Source organism: Merops nubicus, unplaced genomic scaffold, assembly GCF_000691845.1.
Source record: "Merops nubicus isolate BGI_N331 unplaced genomic scaffold, ASM69184v1 scaffold22996, whole genome shotgun sequence".
Lineage (NCBI taxonomy): Eukaryota > Metazoa > Chordata > Aves > Coraciiformes > Meropidae > Merops > Merops nubicus.
In genome coordinates, this window is record NW_008613254.1 from 58,648 (window position 1) to 82,774 (window position 24,127).

General features: G+C 38.1%; 1 protein-coding gene across 3 annotated transcripts in view; it reads left to right on the plus strand.

The window, feature by feature from the left end:
- Positions 1-24,127, plus strand: part of ZMYND11 (zinc finger, MYND-type containing 11) — a 61,977-nt gene that overhangs the window by 13,244 nt on the left and 24,606 nt on the right. For 2 of the 3 annotated variants that reach the window (XM_008941854.1, XM_008941855.1), the window contains exon 2: positions 5,217-5,376. In XM_008941854.1, the coding sequence (XP_008940102.1) occupies positions 5,217-5,376 (160 nt within the window). Of the gene's footprint in view, positions 1-5,216; positions 5,377-21,343; positions 21,506-24,127 lie in introns of all 3 variants that reach the window. The other variant, XM_008941853.1, reaches the window with a different exon arrangement.

The following is a 24,127-nucleotide window of genomic DNA, read 5'->3' on the forward strand; positions in this document are numbered from 1 at the left end:
CCCATGTGAACTTTCCACCCTAAGTAACCTTACTTACTTCCTTGGCCAGATGTGGTTTTTAGGCCAAACACATCCACACCCATGTAAATCATTTGCTGCATCTCTCTAGAGTCAGTTGCCTTGAAGAGGACTCTCAGGGAGCAGTGCGGGCTGTTTCCTGTGTTATTCTGTGCCCCTATGTATTAAGCTCTGTGAGACAGGGTTTGGCTTCGTGTTGTGTCTTGCACAGCACCAGGCAAGAGTTGTGAGCTGTGACAGCTGTAGGCAAAAAGTTCACCGCCTGATCCCCTGCAAGTGCCAGCTCCTTCTGTATCTGTTTTGCTCCCATGGTGATCTCGGCTTTAGAGTCTGCTTCCTCCATGCCCCTTTGATCAAAACCTTTTTCTTGAGTTTTAAGGTATGCTATCAAATGCATGTATTAGATGTAGGCATTCAGTTGAAAGACATGCTGAACACTGGCCAGTCTGAGAAAGCTTTTTTGAAGTTTTACGTGTGAATTTATCATACGCTGGCAGATTATGGTGCTTCTATAATGTCCCCTGTATACTAGGCTGGCAAACAGTTTAGAGGTGCATTAGGGTACTCCTGTGGTCCAGTTTTGCTTAGCTAAGGCAGGTGGCCGGATCCAGTTGTCACGTAGCAGTGGCACGAGTAGCAGGAGCTTCTGCAGTTTGCTGCTGTGAACAGCACGTCCCGGGCTTCCCTGCGCGTCAGTCCGTGGTGCTCACTGCAGCGTGGCCCCGGCAGGGTGTGCAGCAGGGGGCTGCGTGGCTGCTGGATGCTGGGAGAACTCCAGCTGTGCTGACCCCTTGGGATCTCCCTGTGGTGTCTTGAGAGGTGGTCACGGTTAGAATGAATAGCAGAAATAAGATACATAAACAGAAGAATATGATCATATTTTATTACTGCTAAATTTGAAAAGACCTGACTACTACTGTTCATCTGCAGTCCCAAATAGGTTTAAAATTGTTCTTTCACAGTTTTGTGATTGATATTTTGAGTACTAAATATAGATGAGTGTGCATACATGTACACAATCTACAAATCTATTAATGGTTATCCTCTGTTCTCCTCTATATGTTTTTCTTTTGCTGTCAGACAGGTGTGCAGGTACGTTAGGCCTGTGCACATGTTTCTGTTGGTAGCATCTTGTTTCTGAAGGTCAGCACATTTACTCTGATGGTGTGACAATGCTGAGGTTTGTTATGAACAAACTACATGCTAAAGAGTCTTACCCTTTGCTTTCCAAGGACCATTGCAATCACTGAAAATATGCTTTAGTAGGCTCTTAGATGTTGATTAAAAATACTGTAATTTTTCTAGATTTGCTAGATTCTTCTATGCTAATATCAAGGAGGTTTACACTGCCAGTTTATAAATACTGGCACATAAATACTGTAATATTGAGCAGCAGTTCAGTTGCTTCTATAGCCTGCAGACAGGCAGCCTCGTTTGGTGAGATTTGGAATTTAACAGGCAGATTATCAGGCCACACCTCCTCTTCTCATCAGACAGACCCTCATTTAATATAGGAGGGATTAACACAGTTAAGTTGTATTTTGAAATGGTTGTTTCAGCCCTCTATCTGATTAGGGCTGGTTTGCTGATTTAGAGGATTTTACTTTTTTTACACCCATCTCAAAGTGTATTGGCTTTAATTCTGGTGGCTGGCTACATTATAGCAGTAATAGGGATTGTGTTACACTTCCCTGTCTGTCGATAGGGAGGACTGGGCAGGAGTGTAGAGCCAGTCGTGCTTCAACTCCCTGTCTGCGAGGTAAGGCTAATCAGCTTTTGTTGAAAACAGCAGTCAGGGATTTCTTTAAATCTCCTACTTGTTTTTTAACTTCTGGTGCCAGATGCTTCAGTGCATGCAGTGCCAGGAGAAGACTTGTGCTCCCTGGATCAGTAGTGTCACTTCTGCACAAAGACATTGCAATATTACTTTTCCCCATCCAGTAATGACTCTGGTGTGGTAGCTGGGACGCCAGACATCATGCTTTCCATCTTTAGGCTGGAGTTTAGCTGATTTTGTGTTTCCCGCATCTTTCACATGTTACAACAGTTGTTCACATTTCATTATTAAACTTGAACTATCTTTTTTGGTTCAAATCCTATGCCTTAATTGCTTCTTAGCTTAGCTGCCATTCTTCTGACTGAAAAGAAACAAGATTGTCTTTCATCTAGACCCTGCCAATGTTGTTTGAGAGCCTGCAAATATCTAGCCATGTATACGTAACAGGTATTAATATAAGTAAAGAGAGGGGGAGGGAAGGGGGTGGGCAAGGGGTGTCACTTTTATAACAACAATTCTACTCTTTGGGGTAAAAACATTCTCTCTACATGTGTGTGGTTTCCTATGAAAGCCGATAACATTTTATTTTAAGAACAGAAAACACAGTTGTTGTGGATCTCCAGACTGCACAGGCTGAACATTGACTAAACTATTCTCCAAAAAGCCACTGGGGATTTATTACTCCTGATTTACAGCTGAAGAAAATGAGAAGATTGTTTAGCTGGTGGCAATACTTTCACTCTGATTGAGAACACAGATTGGATTTGAGAAATAGGAGATTCTGGGCTTTGTGCTCCTTTTCACTAGTACTACAGCTGAAATAGGCAGATTAAACCTCTTAGCTGATTAGAGTTAGATTAAAACTTTTTGGTTTGTATTATGTATCTGTGCTGTTCAGAGATGTCAGTGAGGAATCACAAAATGTGTAGATTACATTCAGGTGTTTTGTTGGAGTGTGTTTCTGCAGCTATGCAGGATGCAATGCAAAATGGTTTCTTCACAGTTTCTTCAGCAGGTTGCACTGAAGGTTATGGTGCTGGGTTAATAGTTGACTTGTGTCCTCAAACCTGTAGCAGCCCACTGTGTAACTGTAGGGAAGTAATTTCCTTGCTCACTACCTGACTTGTTCTATCAGTAAAATGTGAAGAATGATGGTTAGTACCTATGCTGTGTCTTCTGAGACCTGTTAAAGACTTGAAGAAATTGCAGAAGACGAGGTTATTAGTAGAGAGTAGAAAGGGAAATTTGCTGAAAACCCAGTGAAAATAGCAAATGTTGACAAAAGTTAGTTAGCAAAAGATAATTTGCACTTTAAAAAGCTAGTTATGTTTGCATAAATATGTGTATATGTGCACACACATGAAATACATATACCATGAGTATATAAAGAGATGCGTTGTTTTCCCCATTTTCGGCAGTTTTAAAGTTTCAGCACGTCATGCCTCGGCAAACTAATGGTATTTGCTTGCAATCTGTTTGCAAGTGAAGTAATAGATTTGAGTCTTTGCCTGTGTAGGACCTCCTTGGAATTTGAAGAACTTGGAAAACTCACTTGTAGTGTTTAATATCATTTGAACAGGTTTTCATATTGGGTTTTGATTTCAACAGAAGCTGAGAGGGATTGGGTTGGGGAGGTGAGCATTCACCCAGTGTGATACAGAAATGAGCTAATCTGTATCTTCTGAGCCACTGCTGGGCCCTTGATCCCTTTTGCTAGCCAGCATAAGATTCATACACATTAGTATGGATCACAGACTTGCACAGCATTTTGTTCTTCCCCTGTTAATTTCATTTATTATTACTTTATGCAGTGGTAGCATGCACAAATCATCTACACTTGCACCATGTTGTGGTAGACATTGTACAGCATAAATGGTACAGGTAAATGGCAGCATCTGCTTCTAAGAGACTTTACCCTGAACACCACCCACCCCCCCCCAAGATCCTGCAAACGTACTGCATTTATGTAAATACCTCTAATACCAGGCAGAAATTTGTAAATGTCCTGTGTTGCTCTGATTACTGTATAATTTACTACACAAATATATACTTCTACTCAATCATAAATTTCCTATATGATTATATGCTTTCAGTTTCCTTTAGAGCAAAACAAAAAGATTAGATTAGCATAAACCAGTTCCAGCAAAACCTTGAGAGAGAATGTGGGGTTGGAAAAGACCTTTATGTATGCAAAACAATAAGAAGTTTGAAAGGCATATATCTGGAAAAAGAGGGGTTGATTGGAGGATTGACCACTTGGCCGGTCTTCATCCCTTATTGTAAGTTTATAACTTCTAACACTTTAAAAGTTCCTATCACCCATGTTATTAAAATAAACTTTTCCTCAAGTTTGCACTTGATAATATTTTTTGTGAAGGTGTTTGTGGTGACAGTCACAAAAGAATCATGGTTGTTGGAATTCACTGTGAAGCATGAAATAGTGGATACTATAGGTGACAGCTTTGCCTTAAAGCAGGCAAATACAGATTTCTGTCCTAGGAGATAAGTAAAGACAGAGTACCTGGAGAAGCCAAAATGGAGATAAATTGTTAGCCCTGTAACTGTTAGAAAGCTGTAACTATAAAAATATGCCCACAAAACAATTGGTTCCATGTCAGTCCACTGACCTGCTGATTGCATGCAATGGCACCTCTCTTCACTTCTGCACGTGCAGTCACTCGTAGATACATTCATGGAATTCTGCTAAAAAAAAATCTGAAATGTAATGATCTTAAAACAGAGAGGATGTCTTTATGTGGGGGTAGATGATTTTATGCTGTTTATTGCACATTAATATTTGGTGTTGGTCTAGAAATAAATTATATTGGGTAAAGGTCAACTTTACACAACTGAATCTCATGTGTATACACAGTTCAGGCTATATATATTTTGTTCTCACCAGTGCAGTTCATCATAATGTGCTCACAATCAGAAAAGGAGGAAAAAAACTCTTAGTACTATAACTCTAGCTGTTTGGGTTTTCATATGTGATGCATAGATGTCACATTTTTTGTAAATGTGTTGTACTTGGGACTATCATGTAGCTCAGTTGGTACATCTCCAAACTCATTCCATAGTATGTATGCTTTAGCAAGTATTACACAAATGCAGATTCCACATAATTTGAAGAAGTCTTTCATATCCACAAATGGATATGAAAGTTTGGCAAAGACAAGCCCAAGCAGCCCATATGTGTTAGTTTTGGGGTGCAATTTTTTTTTTTTTTTTATCTAAGGTAACTTCAAGGGGAAGGAAAGGTGATTTGGAGTAAAGGAGGAAACCATGTAAATTTTGAGGGTTTAAAAAGAACCTAAAACTTAGAGTGTGCATTATTTTAAATCATTTGTAGACGAGTGGGGTTTAGCTGCCACATTTTACTGTTTGACACTAGTACTTAAAGACTTTTGTGCTTTCTGTGCAGGTATATGTCTCGAGTACATGGTATGCATCCAAAAGAAACCACACGTCAGCTGAGTTTAGCAGTCAAGGATGGTCTGATTGTTGAAACCCTGACGGTGGGGTGTAAAGGGTCAAAAGCTGGTATTGAACAAGAAGGATATTGGTTACCAGGAGATGAGATTGTGAGTATAAAGTCTTTGAGAAAATACATCACAGTTTCTGGTATCTAAGCATGGAACTTGTTTTAATTTCTGGTTAAAGTTATTTATAAATGCTTTGTTGGTGCTTGTGAACAGGGAAGTAATGCACTTTTAAACTTTTTTAACCTTTTCTATTCCATAGAAACTTTCTTCTCCAACTCCGAGTTATCTGCTATGAAATGCTGGTAAAGTCCTTTGCTCAGTCATGCCTCACTTTTATGTAGTGTTCTCTTCTACAGCTATACAGGAAGACAGTAAATATTATTGGTATTACTTGAAATCCTCAGATGTCTTCAAATCACAAAGTTGTTACCTTTAAAAGAAAAAAAAAATACAAGAACTTTTATTAATCTTCTTTAATGTAAATCTGAGGAAGGAAGAACTCCTTCCTTTCAAAAGTGCAACAAGAAGTTATACATTTATGTATTAACACACATGAAAAGATGTGTTTTACAGATATCTGTGCACACCAGGGCATTCAGTTAGGAAGGATTTTCTTAGCAAATTAGTTACAGGCATCCAGACATTTTTTCACTGGATGCATAAAATAAAAATGTAGGTGGAGTTAAACAGGTTGAAAGTTATGTGAAGGGGAAAAAAAGTTTATTTTTTCTGTCCCTCAATAGGTGAGAAGGAATGCAAAGTTAACTGAGAATAGTCCTGTAGACTAGGAGAAAGCTTGCACAATTGCTTTGCCTTGCTCAGAAGTGCTGTTTCTGAGCTTGCAAGACCACATTTTCACACTTCGAAAAAAAGAGTTTGGCAAAGCTTTAAAACACCTGAACTAGGAACTGTTGCTTTGGAATATAAATTGCATTAAATGGTGGTAAAATGGACGGCATTGTCTCAGACATGGAGAATAATTTACATTTTGAGGAAAACAAGAAAAACTCTATAGGAAAATAAGTTCTAAAACCCACCAAAATACTCATTGCCTTATTGCAGGCATCAGTAGGATGCTGAAAGTGAAACAACAGATGATTTTTTTTTTTTTTTTTTTAAAGTGAAAGAGACAAGCAGTAGCCATAACAGAAAACATTAGGGTTAAAGTTATCCAAATAATCCTAATTGAAAGTATTGAGATATGTATTTAATGAACATTTTGTCACTGTTAAGATTTTTATTCTAATTTTGTTAGAAACCCTCAAGGGAGCCTTTAAAGTGTATGTAGCTTTGTTTTCACTACTCTCCCTGGGAGTAAACTTTCAAAATTCCAGCTTAGCTCTTTTAGGTATTTCTTCTGTAAGTTTTATCTGTTTAGGAGTGATGGTAACTGTGTAGACACAACATGACATAAAGTCTGAGATCCCTAGTTATCTCAAATATTCAGTATGTTTGTTTCCTCTATTGCTAAGAGGAAAAAAAAAAAAAGTCAGAATGCCTCACAATAGCCATTTCTTAAACAGCAGTTCAAAAAATGTTCCTGCTACTTATTAGCAACATTTGTCTGACAAAGCTTGTAAGATAACTAGCATGTGAATTCCCAGTGAGTCATTAGAATGACGTAATTATTTTATCCCAGAATGAAGACTTGTCTTTCGACTTGACCCAAGATGCTGCTTAAGTCACATTATGAATAGCCCTGTGCTATTAAGTATTGACTATTTTCAGCATGACTGCTGATCACTGATGCATTGTGCTGTGTCCATATGTCTGATGACCATCTCTGTTGTTCAGAACACCAGTGCACAGCTGACTTAACAGTTTTATGCAAGAATAGCAGTCAGCTTCTGATCCAGGCTATGTTTCAACAGTCCCAAACCTCCAGCTTCTTCATCCTAGTACTGAATTGAAATGCTGCAAGACAGGTGAAGCAAAACACATTGACTTGATATAAAATAATTATCTTTGTTCTTTTATTAAAAAAAAAAAATTAATGAGTAACAAAGTGTCACTGTCATCACTTGACATAAGATCAGGTACTTTCTGTGCTTCAACAGCTGATTCAAAGCCATGAAGTTGGGCGTGCTCCCTGCGCTGGGCACATTGGATAGTTGTACAGATGCCTTGTCAGCACTTGATCAAGATGCAGTTTGCAGTTCTTTGTAATGCAGCACTGCTCAGATCTGGTACTCATGACTGTTGAATCATGAGCTCATGTTACGTTTCAGTGAAGACAAACTTAAGGAAGCCTTTTCAGAGGTTCACTTGTAGGGGAGGTTGGACTCTATGAAATAGAGCTATTAGTGTTAGAACAGGGGTTACAGGTTCGTCAGACTTCAGCACTTAAGAGATAGCCCCTTGACGCAATTGTCAAACTCAGTATGACTGGTACTACAGGAATTTGGAAAGCCCATCATGTGAAAGAGGCTTGAGAACTGATCCACCACCTATTGACGTCACTACAAGAACGCCCTTGGATTTTAGCTTGCTTTCTGACACCGCAGTAGAAGTCAGTAAGGACCAACTGTTTCAAGGAGTTAGCAAAGGGAGACATTCCTTTGCACATGTCCCATCTCCCATTTTTGAAGTTTTGGATTTAAATCTTAGCATTTTAAATCCATAGTCAAATAAATAAATAACTGGCCTGGGCCACAGAACTGGTGCACACCTCTATCTGTTACTTATATAAAAGCCTGACTAGAGACCTGAAAGTGCTGGGTTTAATGATGACTGTGGACTGATTGCTAAATGATAACAATAATTAAAAGTGTAGAGATTATGAAAACACAGCTCTATTTGGAAAAGTTTCACTGGATAATCTGTGGTGCTTACTTACATGTTTCCAAACATTTGCTCTATCCAATATGTTGACATAATGATAGATCTATGCAGTAAGGACACGATCTCTGATAGGTTTATTCTTAGCCTTCAGAGGACTGTGTTTAAAAAAATCATACTACTTTGCCATCATCTTTTATCAGTGTGTTGAAGCTGTGGTAAAAAAAAATGAAGCAAAATCTCATATATTTAGAGATACCATATAGATGAACAAGCTGAGATGCAAAGACAAAACAGTTTGAGGGCATCAGGAGAGCCTTCAAAATGGGCCAACTGATGTGAAAATTAATCTTCTGATAAACTGGGAAAAAGAATGATCAGATTTAAAAGAGTTCTCTTTTTCTCTCAGATACTTATAGAAGTATTTTTATATAAGTTACTAATTTTAAAATATGGTGTCAGTTATCAAATATACTGTATTCCAACTGATAAATTTAAGTGTTGGTACCTATGCAAGAACTTTGCTGGAATTGTGACCCTCTGGAGTTTGTGCAGGTGTTGTGTTTGTTTGCTCATTTGCCATCTATACAAATGTTTTGCACATTTTGAAAATGTGTTCTCATCTTACAGGCTTCCTCATCTCGCAGGTGATTAATGCATTTGACACACAATAAACAAGAGAAGTTATTTTCCATTGTTATCCAGGAATCTGGTTAGGAATTCTATATTTTCACTGTTTATCGATGCCATTATTATGCAATTGAACAAAATCTCTGCAGCTTCTTTTCTTGAAAGGGAAATGTCAGTCCTGAAGTCTGGCAATGGAAGTTTACTTTTTCTTTCTAAAAGCATTATTTCTATTTCTCACAGAACTTGTGGAATTTGGAACTGTTGTTTAATATCATCATAAAAGAAATTATCTCCTTGCTCTTTGGGTTTAGAAAAAAATTTGCAAATCAATGTTGTTAACTATGTTTTCAGTGCAGTCAATAAAATAGAAGGGAATTGTAGATCTTGAAGAGAAGAATTATGAATCTTCTTACCTATTCATTACAATTTTCAGTTATGCCATGATTTTTATATACTTTCTGTGTAAAATAGTGCTCAGTCTAATCCCAATGAAAGAAATCAAATTAAACCACTAATGTAATATAGCTTTATAGGGGGTTAGATACAGTTCTTAGAGTTACTTTGTCTTACTCATTTACATATTTCTGATTTTTCTACAGACAGTGTGCATGGAGCTATTTTGAGCATTTAATGTGCTAATTCTTCTCCTCATGATTAAAGTCATAAAAATGCACTGACCCAGAGAGAGTCATTATGAATGTGTAATTTCAATTTACATGTGTTCATAGAGTCAAACAATATTGTGCTCTTCTAAATGAAGATGTGTGAGTAACACGGGTTCATTGTTTGCATGTGAATTCAACATATCTTGTAGCACTGCTGTGGTTTAAAGTTAGTTCCTGTGGCCAAATTCTCTAATGAGATGTGCAGAGTAAGACACTTAGCTAAGACACTTGCAGCTGTTTCTTTACTGAGAAAATACATACATAGTGATTAAGTTTTCAAGAAGTTACTCTTACGGAGTTCTATTTTCTGATAATTTAACTGAGTGCTTGTGGAAAGAGCCAGGAACTCTTCTAGCTAGTTAAGTCTGACTTTGGGGTTTAGTTATGGGGTTTTGCTCTGTATTTGGTCCTCTCCAGATCTAAATTATTGCCTCTCCAATTCTTCCCTCTGAAGATTTTTTAGTTTAGTGGAGAGCATGCTGTTTGGAGGGTCAGCTTGCTTGCTTTCCTGCTTTCAGAAAACATTAGGAGTAGAATTTGCTTTTTCCCAACACAGCCATATATTCATAACCAGCTGACTCATTACTGTGGAATTTCTGATATTTTATATGTAGAAAGTACTGGTGCTTGCTTAAAGTGACAGCAGATTCAAAGTGACTTCAAGTCTCAAGGCTGCCTAAATAATCCATCTATTCACTCTGTCTGCTTTCCCATCATTTTAACATTTGTTGTAGCCCACTGCCAGCACTGTGAGTTTTGAAGGTGATTTTGTTAACCCTAGCGACGTTAGGTATACATTTGGTGATTATTGTTATTTGATGTATTGCAGGTTCAATTTTGCTAGGATCAATTTATGAGAAAGGACCATTTTGGCTGTTAGGTTTGTGTTAATCTAAATTGCTTTAGACTGAGCAAAGGCTGGGTTCCTTACTTGCCATGCTTAATTGCTTTTGTAATTATATTGATTTTTCCATGCTAGGTTAGTATTGGTAGCCAGAAGCTGTTTTTTGAACTGACTATGTCATCTTGAGTCTCTATAAATATGAAGATAATTGTATAAAAAGCTTAAGAATGGTCACTGTGAGGGTCTGAATCTTTTCTGTATACAAAACACACTTTAAAGAAAAACAAACAAACCTCAGACCAAAACCAATGTACATAGCTACAAGTTATAGCTAGTAAGCTGGGGGTTTCTAACTAGCTAGGTTGAGGAATGGTTTTAATGTGCATGCCATAAATTTCAGTTAAGAACAGAAGGATAATATGAAACAGCAATAGTGACAGCCAGGGCCTTCATCATGAAAGCTCTCACAACTAGAGAGCACAAAAAAGAAGAATATGTCACACCAAATGAAGAAAAATTTCCGTCAGTGTTTAAAAAGTTCTCTATTTGTCTTACCCATCCATATTGCCTTTAATCTGAAATCCTGTGTGAATTCAATGATCCAAAGCCAAATATAGCCCAAACCATGATAGTTACTCTTTTTCACATATTGTAAAAAAAGGAGGATTTTCCAGGCTGCAACATTCCGTGATAGATTCCTAATTATTGTGGAAGTTTGTTACTTTTAGTGATGTGCTGATGCAAAGTTAATGAATGATCTGTGGGAAAGAAAAGTTCAGACTGGCTTCCATCTCTTATTCCACACCTCAGGGATAATAGTATGAGGAAGCTTTGAGGGTCAGACTACATAAAAGTCTGGTCACACGAGAGCACTCAAGGGAAAAGAGCTTCTGGAATTCTTTGAATCGTTTCTGTCTATCTTTCCATCCTCTAAGGTCCCATCATTCACAGCGTATTTTGTCAAGATACTGCCACCATATCAATCCAGTGTGTGCTTAAAGCAATGCTTTGTCTTCCAAATTATTATCACAAAGTGCTCCAATGTAAAATTCTGCTTATTAATGAACTAAAAATTAGTGTCCGCTGGTATAATGTCCTGCTGCGGATTTTTAAAAGTTCAGAAGAGCAAATATTTTCAAAATGGCAAAATCAAAGCATAGAGTATTTTGTCCTTGAGATGCAAATTAGAATTCTGAACTCCTACCTCATGGATAAGAAATTCTTGCTCTATTAAAGCCAAGACCCTCTTTTGTCTTTTCATTAAGGCTATGCAGCTCATGAGAATGGCCTCGCTGGTGTTCCAGAGGCTCTTCCTGTCTCCAGATGGGTTAAGAATCATGAACAATTCTCTGCATTCCTTTTCCAGTCTTGTTTTTCTCTTCCTATCTGTTCAGGAGTATTTCTTTGCTCTTCTCTGGTCATCCTTATTTTTCATACCCTAAAAAAAGAGCTCACACTGGAGGATGTTCCTATTACAGAAGATACTAACAGAGTCCATCTTACTGCATACCTCAGAGATGATGCTTCTTTTAAACTGGTAAAACAACCTCATCAGGATCTTCCCTTGCCTCTCCCAGCTTTCCCAGCTTGACTTTCAAAAAGTCAGTCAACGTAATGCTGTATTCTTCTTCAAGGCTTTCACTCGCTGTTCTGTGTTGAGACACTGATGATGTTGTTCACAGATTTCACAGAATGTTTGTTTCTGATTGAAAGGGTGTTTTGAAGTATGATAATTTACTTATGGGTTTGAAGTAAGCTAGTTGAACTAGTCTGTGTAAATCTTCCATCATGGGACTTAAATTATGCTAATGGACTAGATGACATAGCTCAGTCCATCCTGAATTTGTTCTGAAAATATGCATCTTGGTTTTTAATACCTCTTTTGTGCCAAGCCTGACCTAGTAATGTTGTTTTTATTTGTGGGTTCAAAATTCTCTGCATCTCTGGCAGCTGTTTTGAATCTTTTATTGTGATGTCATGCTGGTCATTGAATGAAACTTCATTGAAGCTGATGGGCTTATTAATATTTATGCTTCATTCACAATAAATGCAGCCCTCATGCCTTCATACTGTTGGCAGCTGAAACAGTACCAGCCACACCTACTTCACAGGGGACATAGACAAGAAATTGGAAATTTAAGTGAAGTGTGTAGGAGGTTCTGCTGTTGGTTCAGATAAAATATTTCTCTGTGTTCAGAAACATCAACACAGGAAAACACTACAAAATTCCATGGAGGAAATAAGGCCAGAAAACCATTGTAAATGTATTTAAGAAAGAAAAGGGGAGAGAGACCCCTTTTGTGCCTGGTTCTGCTTGGAAGGAGACTTGGAACTACAAAGAAAAAAATTTTTTTTTCTGGTCTGGATTCATCTTCTTCCTAGGGGAACAGAACCTTCACATACATAATGGGGAAATAAAAAGCATTGCACCTAATAAATACTTCACTTCATCACTGATTTATCTCCCTAATGAAAATAGCCTACAAACATCCTCTTGGCTCAACAGAAGTAAAAAATGGTGACATAAATAGCAGAAGCAAATCCAGTTTCTGAGGAGATAAGTTGAAGTTTCTATTAATGTTGAACTCACTTGGAACATGAAGAAAGAAAAAAAAAATATTTTCATTTGAACCTATTTTCTGTTTCTAATATCCTGGAGGAGAATATTTGTCTCACCTCAAATAATGTGATCTACTGCTATCCAGACATGATCATCTTGGGAGGGAAACTGAGATTTATTCATTACTTCAGGAACACAACTCACAGGCTGAGAAGATAAGCGTGACAGGGGTCATGCTGCTACACTTCTTGAAAATCCTTCACTTCTTCTTTAGTCCTGGGAGCTAAAGACTGGCTCTGTACTTTGGAGCCTATCACCCTGAATGTCCAGAACATAACTATAAGGTAGGAGAGGGAGTAAAAAGCTACCTGTCTTGGCAGGAATCCAGAGAAGACTTTGGTGGTTTCTGCTAGAAACGGAAGACTTCTAAGACAAAGTGGTAATAAATTAATTACACAAACTTAGGTTTGCAGATTGAACTCGATGAAAGAGACCCAAAGGTGTTCTGAGAGGCTGTGGAATTCACTGCAGAACCTGAGTCTTCCTGCGTCAGTGCATCAGAAGAGGAAGCAGTTACCAGTGAAGAAATGGAAATGGATTATCATGAGCCTATAAATATGTCTGTGTTCAATATGACCTATGGAGAAGGAGATCTTTATCTGTCTCCTGACAGGTGTTTTTATGTTGGTTCTTTTTAGAATAAAAATTATTTCTAAAATGAGATCAATTAATGTAAAATACCCAAACCAAATAGTTATTTGCAGAGTTTATTAAAAGCTTGGCCATAATAAATAACTAAACTACATGAAATAAAGCAAGATGCCTAAGTAGTTGTGAGGACACATGAATTCATAATTACTTTGGATTTCTTTGTAATAAAATATGAGTAATGAATACCTACAAAGTGTCCTAGAGAGTCAGTTTATAAGAATCTGTTTTAAAGATGAAGCCCATCTCATCAGAGGAAAGGATCTATACAGGCAACTGATTTGCAAAGGCCAGGTTGTCCTGTCTGTAAAAGCACACATCATTGTAGCTACCTGCTGCAGTACTTTTCTAGAAAAGGAAGGAGAAGATAAAATGAAACCATTTTCATAAAAGGATTCTAGCTGCTGAAGTCGTTTTGGCTTTGAAGGAGAGATGGATGCTTGTTTATTTGCCGAGGACTTTTGATGAGAAACAGCAGTAGGAAAAAAATAGATGCAAAACAGGAGGCAATGTATCTAGTAAGTACATATATACAGGGAAACTACAGGGGAGAAAATGAGCTTATTTTGAGGCTGAATTTGCTCTAATGCATGGCTCTAAGATTAAATGTAAAACATGGGATGATCTAAAAACTTTGTCATTGTAAAGCAATCATCCTGAACAAGTATGGATCCTGTACAGCAATGATAAAAAGGATATACTTTATTAAAGAGCTAGCTTACCATTTACCTGCTGCGAAGATGGAGTAAGTCCTCTGAGCCATCCAGGAATTAATAATGCCTTCCTCAGTTCAGAACCTAAGCTATCGTTCTGATGAAAAGATAAAAGCAGTTTCAGTAGGCTACTGAAAGCAAGTTTACAGGAGGATTCATGCTCACTAAGGAATAGATGGAGCCGGGGATGTTGTGTCATGAAGAGAAGGCTGACCCGAAGGGCAGGAGGAGGTCTGCCCTCACAGCAGGCTGGGACCTCTGGTGAAAAACATACACAGTGTCCCCACTGCGTCTGAAAAAAAACAGTGGGAATGGTGTTCCATGAAACATGATGTTTGTTCGACCCAGGTAGTGTTTGATGCAGGCAAGTGCCTGAGTGGGAACCAGGACATCTACTAGAGATCCATAATAAGCCGAAGATTTCTTACTAGCTGCTGTACCCAATGAGATGTAGCCTGTTTAAAAAAGAGGCCAGCATGCAGATGCAAAGTGCACATGCTAGTCGTCCTCTGAAGAAAAAAAGACTAAGGTTCCAATCTGTCCAGCTCTACAGATAAACAACCAGATTTTGTAAAACTCTTCTTATTACAGAGCAGTTATGTAGCAGTTCAGCAGCGTTGCAAAAGCAGTGGATAGGTGGGCAAGGGGAAAAATTTCAAAGCTTAGCACAGTTTAGCATTTCCACGGTTCTTCAGGGCTCTTAGAGCTGCTCTTGTCTGAGCCTGTTTCAGACTGCCTTTTGTGTGGTGTGCAGATTCCGACACTTGCACTTGGAGAGCAGTATTGGTGAACAGACAGTTGGAGCATGCAGGAGCTATTTACAGCAGCTGTATAAGAAAGAAGTGTTTCCTTCGGGTTTTGTACTGAAGGACAGGAGTGCACATAGGTAGCATGTCCCCACGGTGGGTTGTTATATTTGTGAGTCACAAAAGACTGCAAAATGCACTGCAGAGTTTTAACAGTTACCTATAGTAAAGCTCATGTCTCGTCAAGAAAGCTTTGATGGGAGCAGATGCTGCCAGAAAAAGACAGAAAGTAGCTGATTGATTAAGATTGGAGAATGTGTTTAGAAAGAAATAGATGCTACTTTGTTTAATGTGAATGGGGGCGTAGGTTCCTGCTGTATACTCCAGGACCTCTTAAGGGGAGGACTTAGATACCATAGAATGATAGTGTGGTAGATATGCCCATGTTAGAATGCAGTGCCACCGCTTGTTATTGTAATAAAAACTTTTCATGGACAGCAGAAAGTTTGAAATATAAAAGATTAAATACAGAAGATAGGAATTACTTCCCAACAGCAGGTGATGATGGATGCAAGTTGCAAAACCTAAGGAAAAATGAAAGATGTCAAAAAAGTAATGTGTAATTCTTATGGGAGGCATTTCTTTCAATATATCTGTCTACTAGATATGGACAGGTAGTCAACTTTTTTAGGTTCCAATGAAAAGTTACTGAAAGCCAACAAAGAAACCTTGACAGCAGAATCCAAGATTTTAAAAGTTTCTTTCTTAGATGAAGGTGGGAAAACTGAAAGAATTCTGATGTTACAGTGGATGGAGGTGGTGAGAAAAGAAAGAAGTGGCCCTTGTGGCTGCTCCCAAATCCTAAAATACCAGGATCCAGAACATTCGCCTCAGAAATGGTGTCTTCAAATGACACATGGCCTGTATTATTGGATATCAAAGAAATGGGTATCTGAGAAATTGCAGGAATTAATTCATTGAGATCCTTTTTTAGTTTTATAAAGGGTTATGAAATAGCAACGTTTTTGGTTAGTGATTTGAAAATGTCTTGAAATAGATGTAGCATGGTAATGCTACTATTTTTAAGTAATTTGTATTTTCTAAATTACTTCTTCCTTGCTGGCATAGACCTTGTTGCCATTCTAGATTCCACCACTCTGACAGAGCAGAAATGTTGTCCTTGTCATGATACAAAGTGGGTGGAATCTATTGTGTATCTGCTAATATTCTTCCTTTAGACTAAATGTGAAGAACTGTTTTAAGTTCTTTATCTGCTACACTGCCAGCGCTCTAGGGCCTCTTAAAGCATAGACACTACAGGGCTGACCATGGCTTAGTGCAGAGGTGAGTCTGAATGAACATCCAGTGATCTGGGAGGAGCTGTGTGTGCATGAGCATGGATGGGAGATGCAGAGAAACACCGCAGCAGTACAGTATGTGAGGAGCAAAGAAACTCTGCAGAAGTATTTGATACAGAACACCTGGGAAGAAAACCTCCAAAGGCTGCTGTGGGACAAGTGCCACGCAGGAAGTGCTGGGCATCGTGAGCTCCGTGGAGAACGCTTTCCTTCGTTTCTGTCCTATTGCATTTAGGACGACAGAACTGTATGTATGCCAGTCACAAATAAACGTCCTTGCGCCAAAGAGATAACTGACTTATAATTGTTTTTCCCATCTATGTGACCCTTTTTTTTTTTTTAGCTTACTGTTTTGGTCCAAAGGATATCCATGATTTGGATGGTTTGGGAAATCTAGTTCACCAGTGTGAAAACAGGAAATCCCCATAAAAGGGAGTTCCATGAATAGAGTTTTGCCTTTTCCCCCCCTCCCTCTTCCTCTCTCCACCTGATAGTACAGTGCCTTAATACCGAGTATCTGGGCTACCATTAAGGGACTTGGAGAAAACAGATTAACAGGTAAGAAATGAGCTATGTTACTGGAATTTGCATAATAAAAAGGCAAAGTGGTCCTTTTAGACAAAGTCTAAGAAAGCAGATTATATTGTTCTCATGTGATATACCTATATATAATTTATAGGAAAATAAAAATTTACTAATTGTTTTTACTTTATTTTTCTACAATAATTATGGGCTTGCTAAGGTATGGAAGTGACCTAATAGTTACAGTTGTGACCTCTAAGTTATTGTTAATTTTACTGTCAGTATGTGCTTCACATCTCCTACTTAATGGTATGCTAATTGTAAAGCAGGATGTCACATTCTCCAACATACAGATTCCCTATTTCAATTACAGCTAAGTAAATCTCCATTACTAATGAGTAAGCATTTCTTTTCCATGTACATTTGCATTATAATGGACATTTTCTTTATGCACTAAAATTATTCTTTCCTTGACAACAACTATATATTTTATTCTACAGTAAAGGCTATGACATGATGATTCATTCTTTTCTGTTGGGTTTATCTGTATTTAAATTGTCAAATGTTCTGGATAGCCTGACATTTTCTGTCCCGTGTTATTTTTTCTGTACTTCCAGAATAAAATTATGCATTTGTTTTAAGAAAATGTACTTAAGACAAATTACAAAAAAAGTAAGCTTACATGTCGGTCATAAATTAAGCTGTATTTTCAAAATCGTTGCATTGTTTCATTTGTGTTGCTGAGAAGTCTCAACTGTTTTTGTCAGTGCAAAGTGAGCTTTATGATATGTTAGACTCATTTGAATATAAAGAACAAGTGACCACAAGTGACCCATATCACTGCAAGATCCCACTCTGCTTAACAGAGCATAGCTCTTTGGCTATTACATACAATCCCCCGAACAGGCATTTCCTGCCCTGCTGATGCATATGTCTCCAAATGCAACGGGCAGCTGAGTAACATGAAGGGGAAGGCCTCCAGTTCTCTCTGAGCCTTGCAGCTCTGCTGCCAGATCCGCTCCCTCCTGGGGGCTGCGGCCAGTCACCGGTGCCGCCGAACTGCTGAACGCGGGCAGCCGGGTGCTGCGGGCGGAGATTCCCTTCACCGGCCAGCACGGTGACCCAGGAGGCTTCCCCTGCCCTCCTCAGGAAACGAGGGCAGAGAGCCGTCCTTCGTGCCGCACGGCCCCGCGAGAGCCCGTCTCCTTTTACACACTTGTAAGGCCAGCGAGTTTTATTGAGAAAGTCATAGCTTAATCTTTGATAATACGTGGCAAAGAAGGTGTTGCATTGATTTTGGCAGGGCCACTCCCTATGCAGTAAATCACGTTACAGGGATCTTTTTTAGATGCCCAAAGAAGGTTTATGTATCAGAGTGCATTAATTAACAACCATTAATATTCTTGACGATTTCTAAGTTGGCCTGGTGGTGGGTGTGTATATGGGGAAGAAGATGGGTGTTGGGTTCTTTTAATAAGTATATGGTATGTTTTAAAGAATCAAAAATGTGGTGAAAGCATTAGGTAACGTTCCAGAAGTGCAGGAGGAAATGTATGTAACCAGATGTTAGAAGTAACAGATTGATTTCCTGGTCACTGTGCATGAATTCTTTCTAGCCTTGTGTATATCCTGATAATCGGATGGCTTACAGTATAGATACAAAGTTTGTTTTGTTTTTATTTTGAAAGGCCTACGGTATGCAGCCTTTTTCCCAGACAGCAGCAAAAAACAAGGTGAACAATTTTTGCACTATGTGGTTTTGAATTCTGTCATATTTTCTATTACGTTTCTGTCTTCCATTAGGATAGCTTAGTTTACTATATTAACCACCACCATCATCCATATCACTTCCAATTCTGAGTTTAGTCCGCATTATGTATGTATGTAGTTTGATGGTTTTTCCTCTCTCCCGGGGGCTGGAAGTGGTTGCTCACATGTTACGGTTCAAGCCGTTGTTCCAGTGGTCGCCCTTTAATCAGTCCTTTTCGGAGCGGCTGGTGACACCTGGTGGTGTGTTCTGTGGATGCAGACTTAACCGTGTTTGCAGCTGCCGGAGGATTGTGAACTATCCTACCCCGAGCACTGACAGTCAGAGTTTGAGCTATTTAAATGAATCTGATCTCTTGCATGAAAAAATAATGTTGGAAGCACGTTCTCCTCCCACTAAAACTTACGTAAACCAAGAGAAGCAGTAACATTTCATTGCTGTTGGGGCAAAATTAACGCTTCTGACTGTGCTGTTGAAGTCAGTAGTGTAGTTGTTCACAAGGGCTATGTACCTTTTTTATTTTCTTTATTAACGTATCAAATATATTGCATAAATGAATGTTTTCTATATACTTATGCACTAAATATACTGCATTAAACTAAAAATCTTTTCTGTGAAAAACCTGGGTGATTATATTTAGAAATAATGATGTTTTCAAAACTTTACAGTGTGAATACTGAAGGAAATTTCTTCTGGTGTTTTATTTAATGCCATAGTTTCTGGCTTGAGTGTATGATTTTTCTTGCCAGCAAGTGTATTTACGTACGTTTATGAAATTCCACATCTCTTTGCCAGCAGATTTCCTATAAAGGAATATCTGGGATATACCGACAAGTAACTAGTACAAATAAAAATTAAGATTCCTGGAATCCTAATTCTGTGGTGAAATTCCTCAATAGCCAGGACCTATTGGGGTCTTCTCAGTTTGATTTTTATCTGGATAGATCTTTAATCAAAACTGATTCTTTTTCTTGCTTAATTGGCCCTTTACTGCCATCTAATTCTTTTGTTTCTTTGTTTTGTAAAGATGATACCTATTACACTTAATATGAAAGAAATATATAGCAATACTTTACCCTTATTTTTCTCAATCTACAGGCAAATCTAGTACATTGACAATGCAGTATCTTTAGTTGTTTCTGAAATATTGTAAATAAAGGGCTCCCAAAGTATACTGCCACTGGAGTCTGTGGAAGGAAAAAGACTTGGTGAAATGAGAATGTGTTCTTTATAGCCAATTGCATGTTATTATTATGCGGTTCTGAGACATCCAGAATTGGCAAGTAAAATTAAATGAGGAGAAATGATAGAAGAGTCAAGTTACACTGTTAATCTGAACATCAAAGGAGGGCAAAGGTCAGAGTTCAAAAATCATTGCTTAAGGGCTGCTTGGGGTTTCCCCCTCCCCCCTTTAAACTTACTGTCCCTTCAGTCCACTATTCATAATATATAAACTTCAGTGTAGGCAATCTGGGTTGAAGCTGTCCCTAAATCTCTTATGTTCATGGGGGCTCCAGTCAGATGAATTCTGTGCACAGTACGGCTGCTCTTCAGCATGAGGGGCTGGAAGTGCCACTTGGGTGTTGCGCTTCTGACGCCGCCCCGTTGGAGGAGACCTCTCACACAAGGACTTAAATGACCGTAACTCCCAGGCACGGGAGGAGGAGAATCGGGCAAATGCCCGTTCTGGCAGTTGGTGGGAATTGCTAACTCCACTTCTACAACATCTCGTTAAAAGTAACTTGACCAGATTTTTATCAAGATAATTTATTGAAGAATAGGAGTAATTTTTTCTGAGATCTGAACCCATTGAAAAGTGACATTTTACATGAAAAGGCATTGGGAGTTTTATCTGAGATAGGGCAGGTTTTTTTTGTCTTCTAAGTTTAGGGAAAAGTGTGGCATTTCAGCTAACAAACATAAACATTTAACAGTGGCCACTGGCAATTTTGTCTGGTTTTAGTGCTAGAGATTCCTAGAGCTAAATTGTACCTCCAAATTATATGCATGCTGCTCTCATTTACTTCAGCAAAGCTTGTGCACATGTTTCAAAGGTCAGGATTTGGCCGTTGGGGCTGAAATATCAAGGAAGAATGTATTAAAGACATCTGTGCATCAGCAGAACCATATCCTTTGTCTTCTGTAGACCATTTCAGCAATAAACCTAATGCTATTGGGCACTGCAAGTGAAACGTTTACTATTTTTTTAATTGCGTTGGGTTTGCATAGCAGAAATATTTCTTGCAGTAGTAGGTTCATTGTTTCATTTATTTCTTGTAACTCAATCCTTTGATGCTGAAAAGTTGTCAGTTTTAAGAGAGTCAAGACTGGAAGGGACCACCCTTCACAAAAGTAGCGTTGAAAATATACTTTAGCAATCAAAACAAGAGGAAATAGTCTAAGGAAATAGGTATGGTCTGTTGAGGTGCACAAACTTTCATTTGTAGTCTAATACAGAGAGGTCAATAAGTGTTTTCCACAAAGGGAGAAAAAAAAACACTTTTCATTGTAGACAGAGCTCATATTTGAAATTGTTACTAATCAGACATTTGAAAAAACTAAAACTTGGCATTCATTTTCTGTTGGAGTTAGTGTGCATTAAATTGATGAAAATCTTTAAGCATGTAGGTTTTCCCCTGTTTTTAAACATTATACACTTCTTAAAATGTTTATAATGTCTAATTGCTGCTGGATTTCAAGACATATCAATTTTGTTCTTAGTTCCTGCAGATTTTGACAGAATGTCATACCAAAATATTTTGTATTTTTTGTAGGACTGGGAAACAGAAAATCATGACTGGTATTGTTTTGAATGCCATTTGCCTGGAGAGGTGTTGATATGTGACCTGTGTTTTCGTGTGTATCATTCCAAGTGTTTGTCTGATGAGTTCAGGCTTAGAGACAGCAGTAGTCACTGGCAGTGCCCAGTTTGCAGGGTGAGTACCTACGAGATTTCATGTGCTGATTAGAGGATTGATATTCATTAATAGATTCATTAAGGTGTCCAGATGGTCTGGCCAGGTTAATGGATGAAGAACTGTATATTCAAATGATGGTACATACCTAGAGCATCTATACAGAGGTACCACAATACGGTGCATGTAGCAGTTGGTCATTTTTGAAGACTCCAGCAAGTTTTGCTTGCATCTGAACGCTCACAGTATACTGTGTGGGAAATGTGTGTACGTATGTATGCCATGTGTGAATGCAGTATATTGTGGAAATCTTCAACATGAGTAAAAAAAATTGCTGTATAAGATGCTACTGGTTTTACTTAACATCATTTTAATGACTCATAATGTAACTTTTTTTTTTTGTATTTTGATGACTGCATTCTTAAAATTTTATTGGAATCATATTTTACATTATAAAGCCACAATCATGTTACTGATGAAGGCAGTATCAGAAAATAAGGGGTGAAATCCTGCTTCTCATTTACTTGGTGGATTCTATTGGTGCAAAAAGGTCAATGTGGATTTCACCCATAGCATCCATATCTATATTGCTTTTTGTTTAAAATTGCTAATCTTGATGAGTGTGGTAGGGAAATAGCAAAGAGTAATTTTATATATTTTCCAAGAATGGGAAGATAAGTTGTCAACATGTCATTAGAAGGCTAAACATTGTAGTCAGGATTCTGCTTACAGATACCTGGCCTTGAATCAGCCAGATACTTCTCCTTACTGTTGTCATCTCCATGTCACCTACTGCAACGGAGCACATTCCTAGGCTTCCTTAAATGGAGAGAATAATGTATATAAATGTTTAAGAGAAAATTATTGCTATAGAAAGGCTTAGAACTACCAGTTGTGCACTGCCTTGGGTTGCTGGAGGGAGAGGAAATTCCCTTGCTGAAAGCTTAGATCTAGCTGCAGAGCAGCAGACTGACCTTCAGATGATCTGTACTGCAAGGAATGTAAGGGTTCAGGCACTTCATAGTACAGAGAAGCAGTTTTTGAAAACACGTGGATTGTTTTGTTTCAAAACAGCACTTTCTGACTGCTGTTACCTTAGAACCAGTTGTAAAAGACCTGTTGCCTCAGATTAGGAGCTCTCAGGGTTTAGGGAAATAGCAAGAAAATTGAGCCTAGCTCAAGGAATTGGAAAGGAATGAAAAAGAAGTAGTGGCAGGAAAAAAACAGTTAAGAATAAGGACATGTACTGTATCTCTCCGTATTGAATTACTATCATTTAATTTAGCTACTCATTATTCCCTCTGTTAAAAACAAAAAATGACCATATATAGGTGAATTTCTTTCAGATTTTTAAATAAATCTCTTTATTAATTGTTGGTTCTTGTAATAGGTATTGGTAGTTCTTATAAATAGTTAAGATTAGGTAAACTAGTTTCATTTACCAATAATTGTAGATGGCACCTGGTGACAGTAGGGAATGTAAATGTTTTAAGCCACTTTGTATGTGAGGTGGTTTATAACAGCTATCTTGTAACATAGGTTTTGCCACAGTGGAAATGCTGAATCACTGTGTGAAATACGCACAGATACATAGGGTGATTAGCTTTGAGAACAGTTTGACTTTCATCCTGCTGCCTTGAAATCCTCTATGACAATAATATTGAACAAATATTTACCTTGGAAAAAAAAAAAAACCCTGTGAAACCCAGACCATGTGCACTGTGTCTTTCTTGCTGCATATTGGTTCCCCTTTTGTTACACAAAGATAAGGAGAGGTTTTGCAGGCTCTTAAATACTTCCTGCCCCAGAGATTTTTGGCTTATTTAGTGTCTCAGATGATCAACCTATTTTTGTGAATATTGCCATTTTGAATGCCATGAAATCCTTTCCCTTCCTTTACTGGCAGCTCCTGTTTTCCTTGTAATTAATCTGAATCACTTCAAGCCCCAATTCTGCAAACTTGGACTAAAGAGGCTTGCACAGTCCCTGTAAACAAGGGAGATTTAGTTTGGCATAGGAGTTAGCATCCTTGTGTCAGGCTGCATTATTCTTCTGCTACTTTCTCCCCACCTTCCTAGGAAATGACTGATCTAATTTTATGTTAAAAGCAAGAGACCTATATTCAAAAAACTATGGTAGTTTGGAAAGCCCTGGCTAATGTCCAGAGGACATAACAGAGCTTAACTATCTTGCGTAAGGGCAATGGGATTTACTTTGCATTATCAGCAGTAAATATGTACGTTCAAGAAAAGTAATAGCTGGGACAAAGAGATGCATATATTTTCATACTTTCTTCTTGTAACTGGACATAGCACTTTTCACCTGGAGATTTCAAAGCTCCTTACAATGGTGAAGTAAAAGTATGTTTGAAACCTAATACATTGTGAGAAATAATCTAAGAACACTTCATTCTTATGTAAAGATTGCTTCTGTAATCTTGCCAAGGTCAGCAAACCTTTGGGTTATTCATTTCACAATTGCTGGTTGTACCTGTTCAATCAACCTGTGCAGCTTTGTCTTGCACGCTTGACTACTCAGAAACATTTTATAAAGGGCATTTCCAAGGATTTGTTTATAACTTTTAAAATATTTTCCTCCCATGATGTTTAGAACAGTCTCTTGCAAACCTTGCTCTGAACTCTC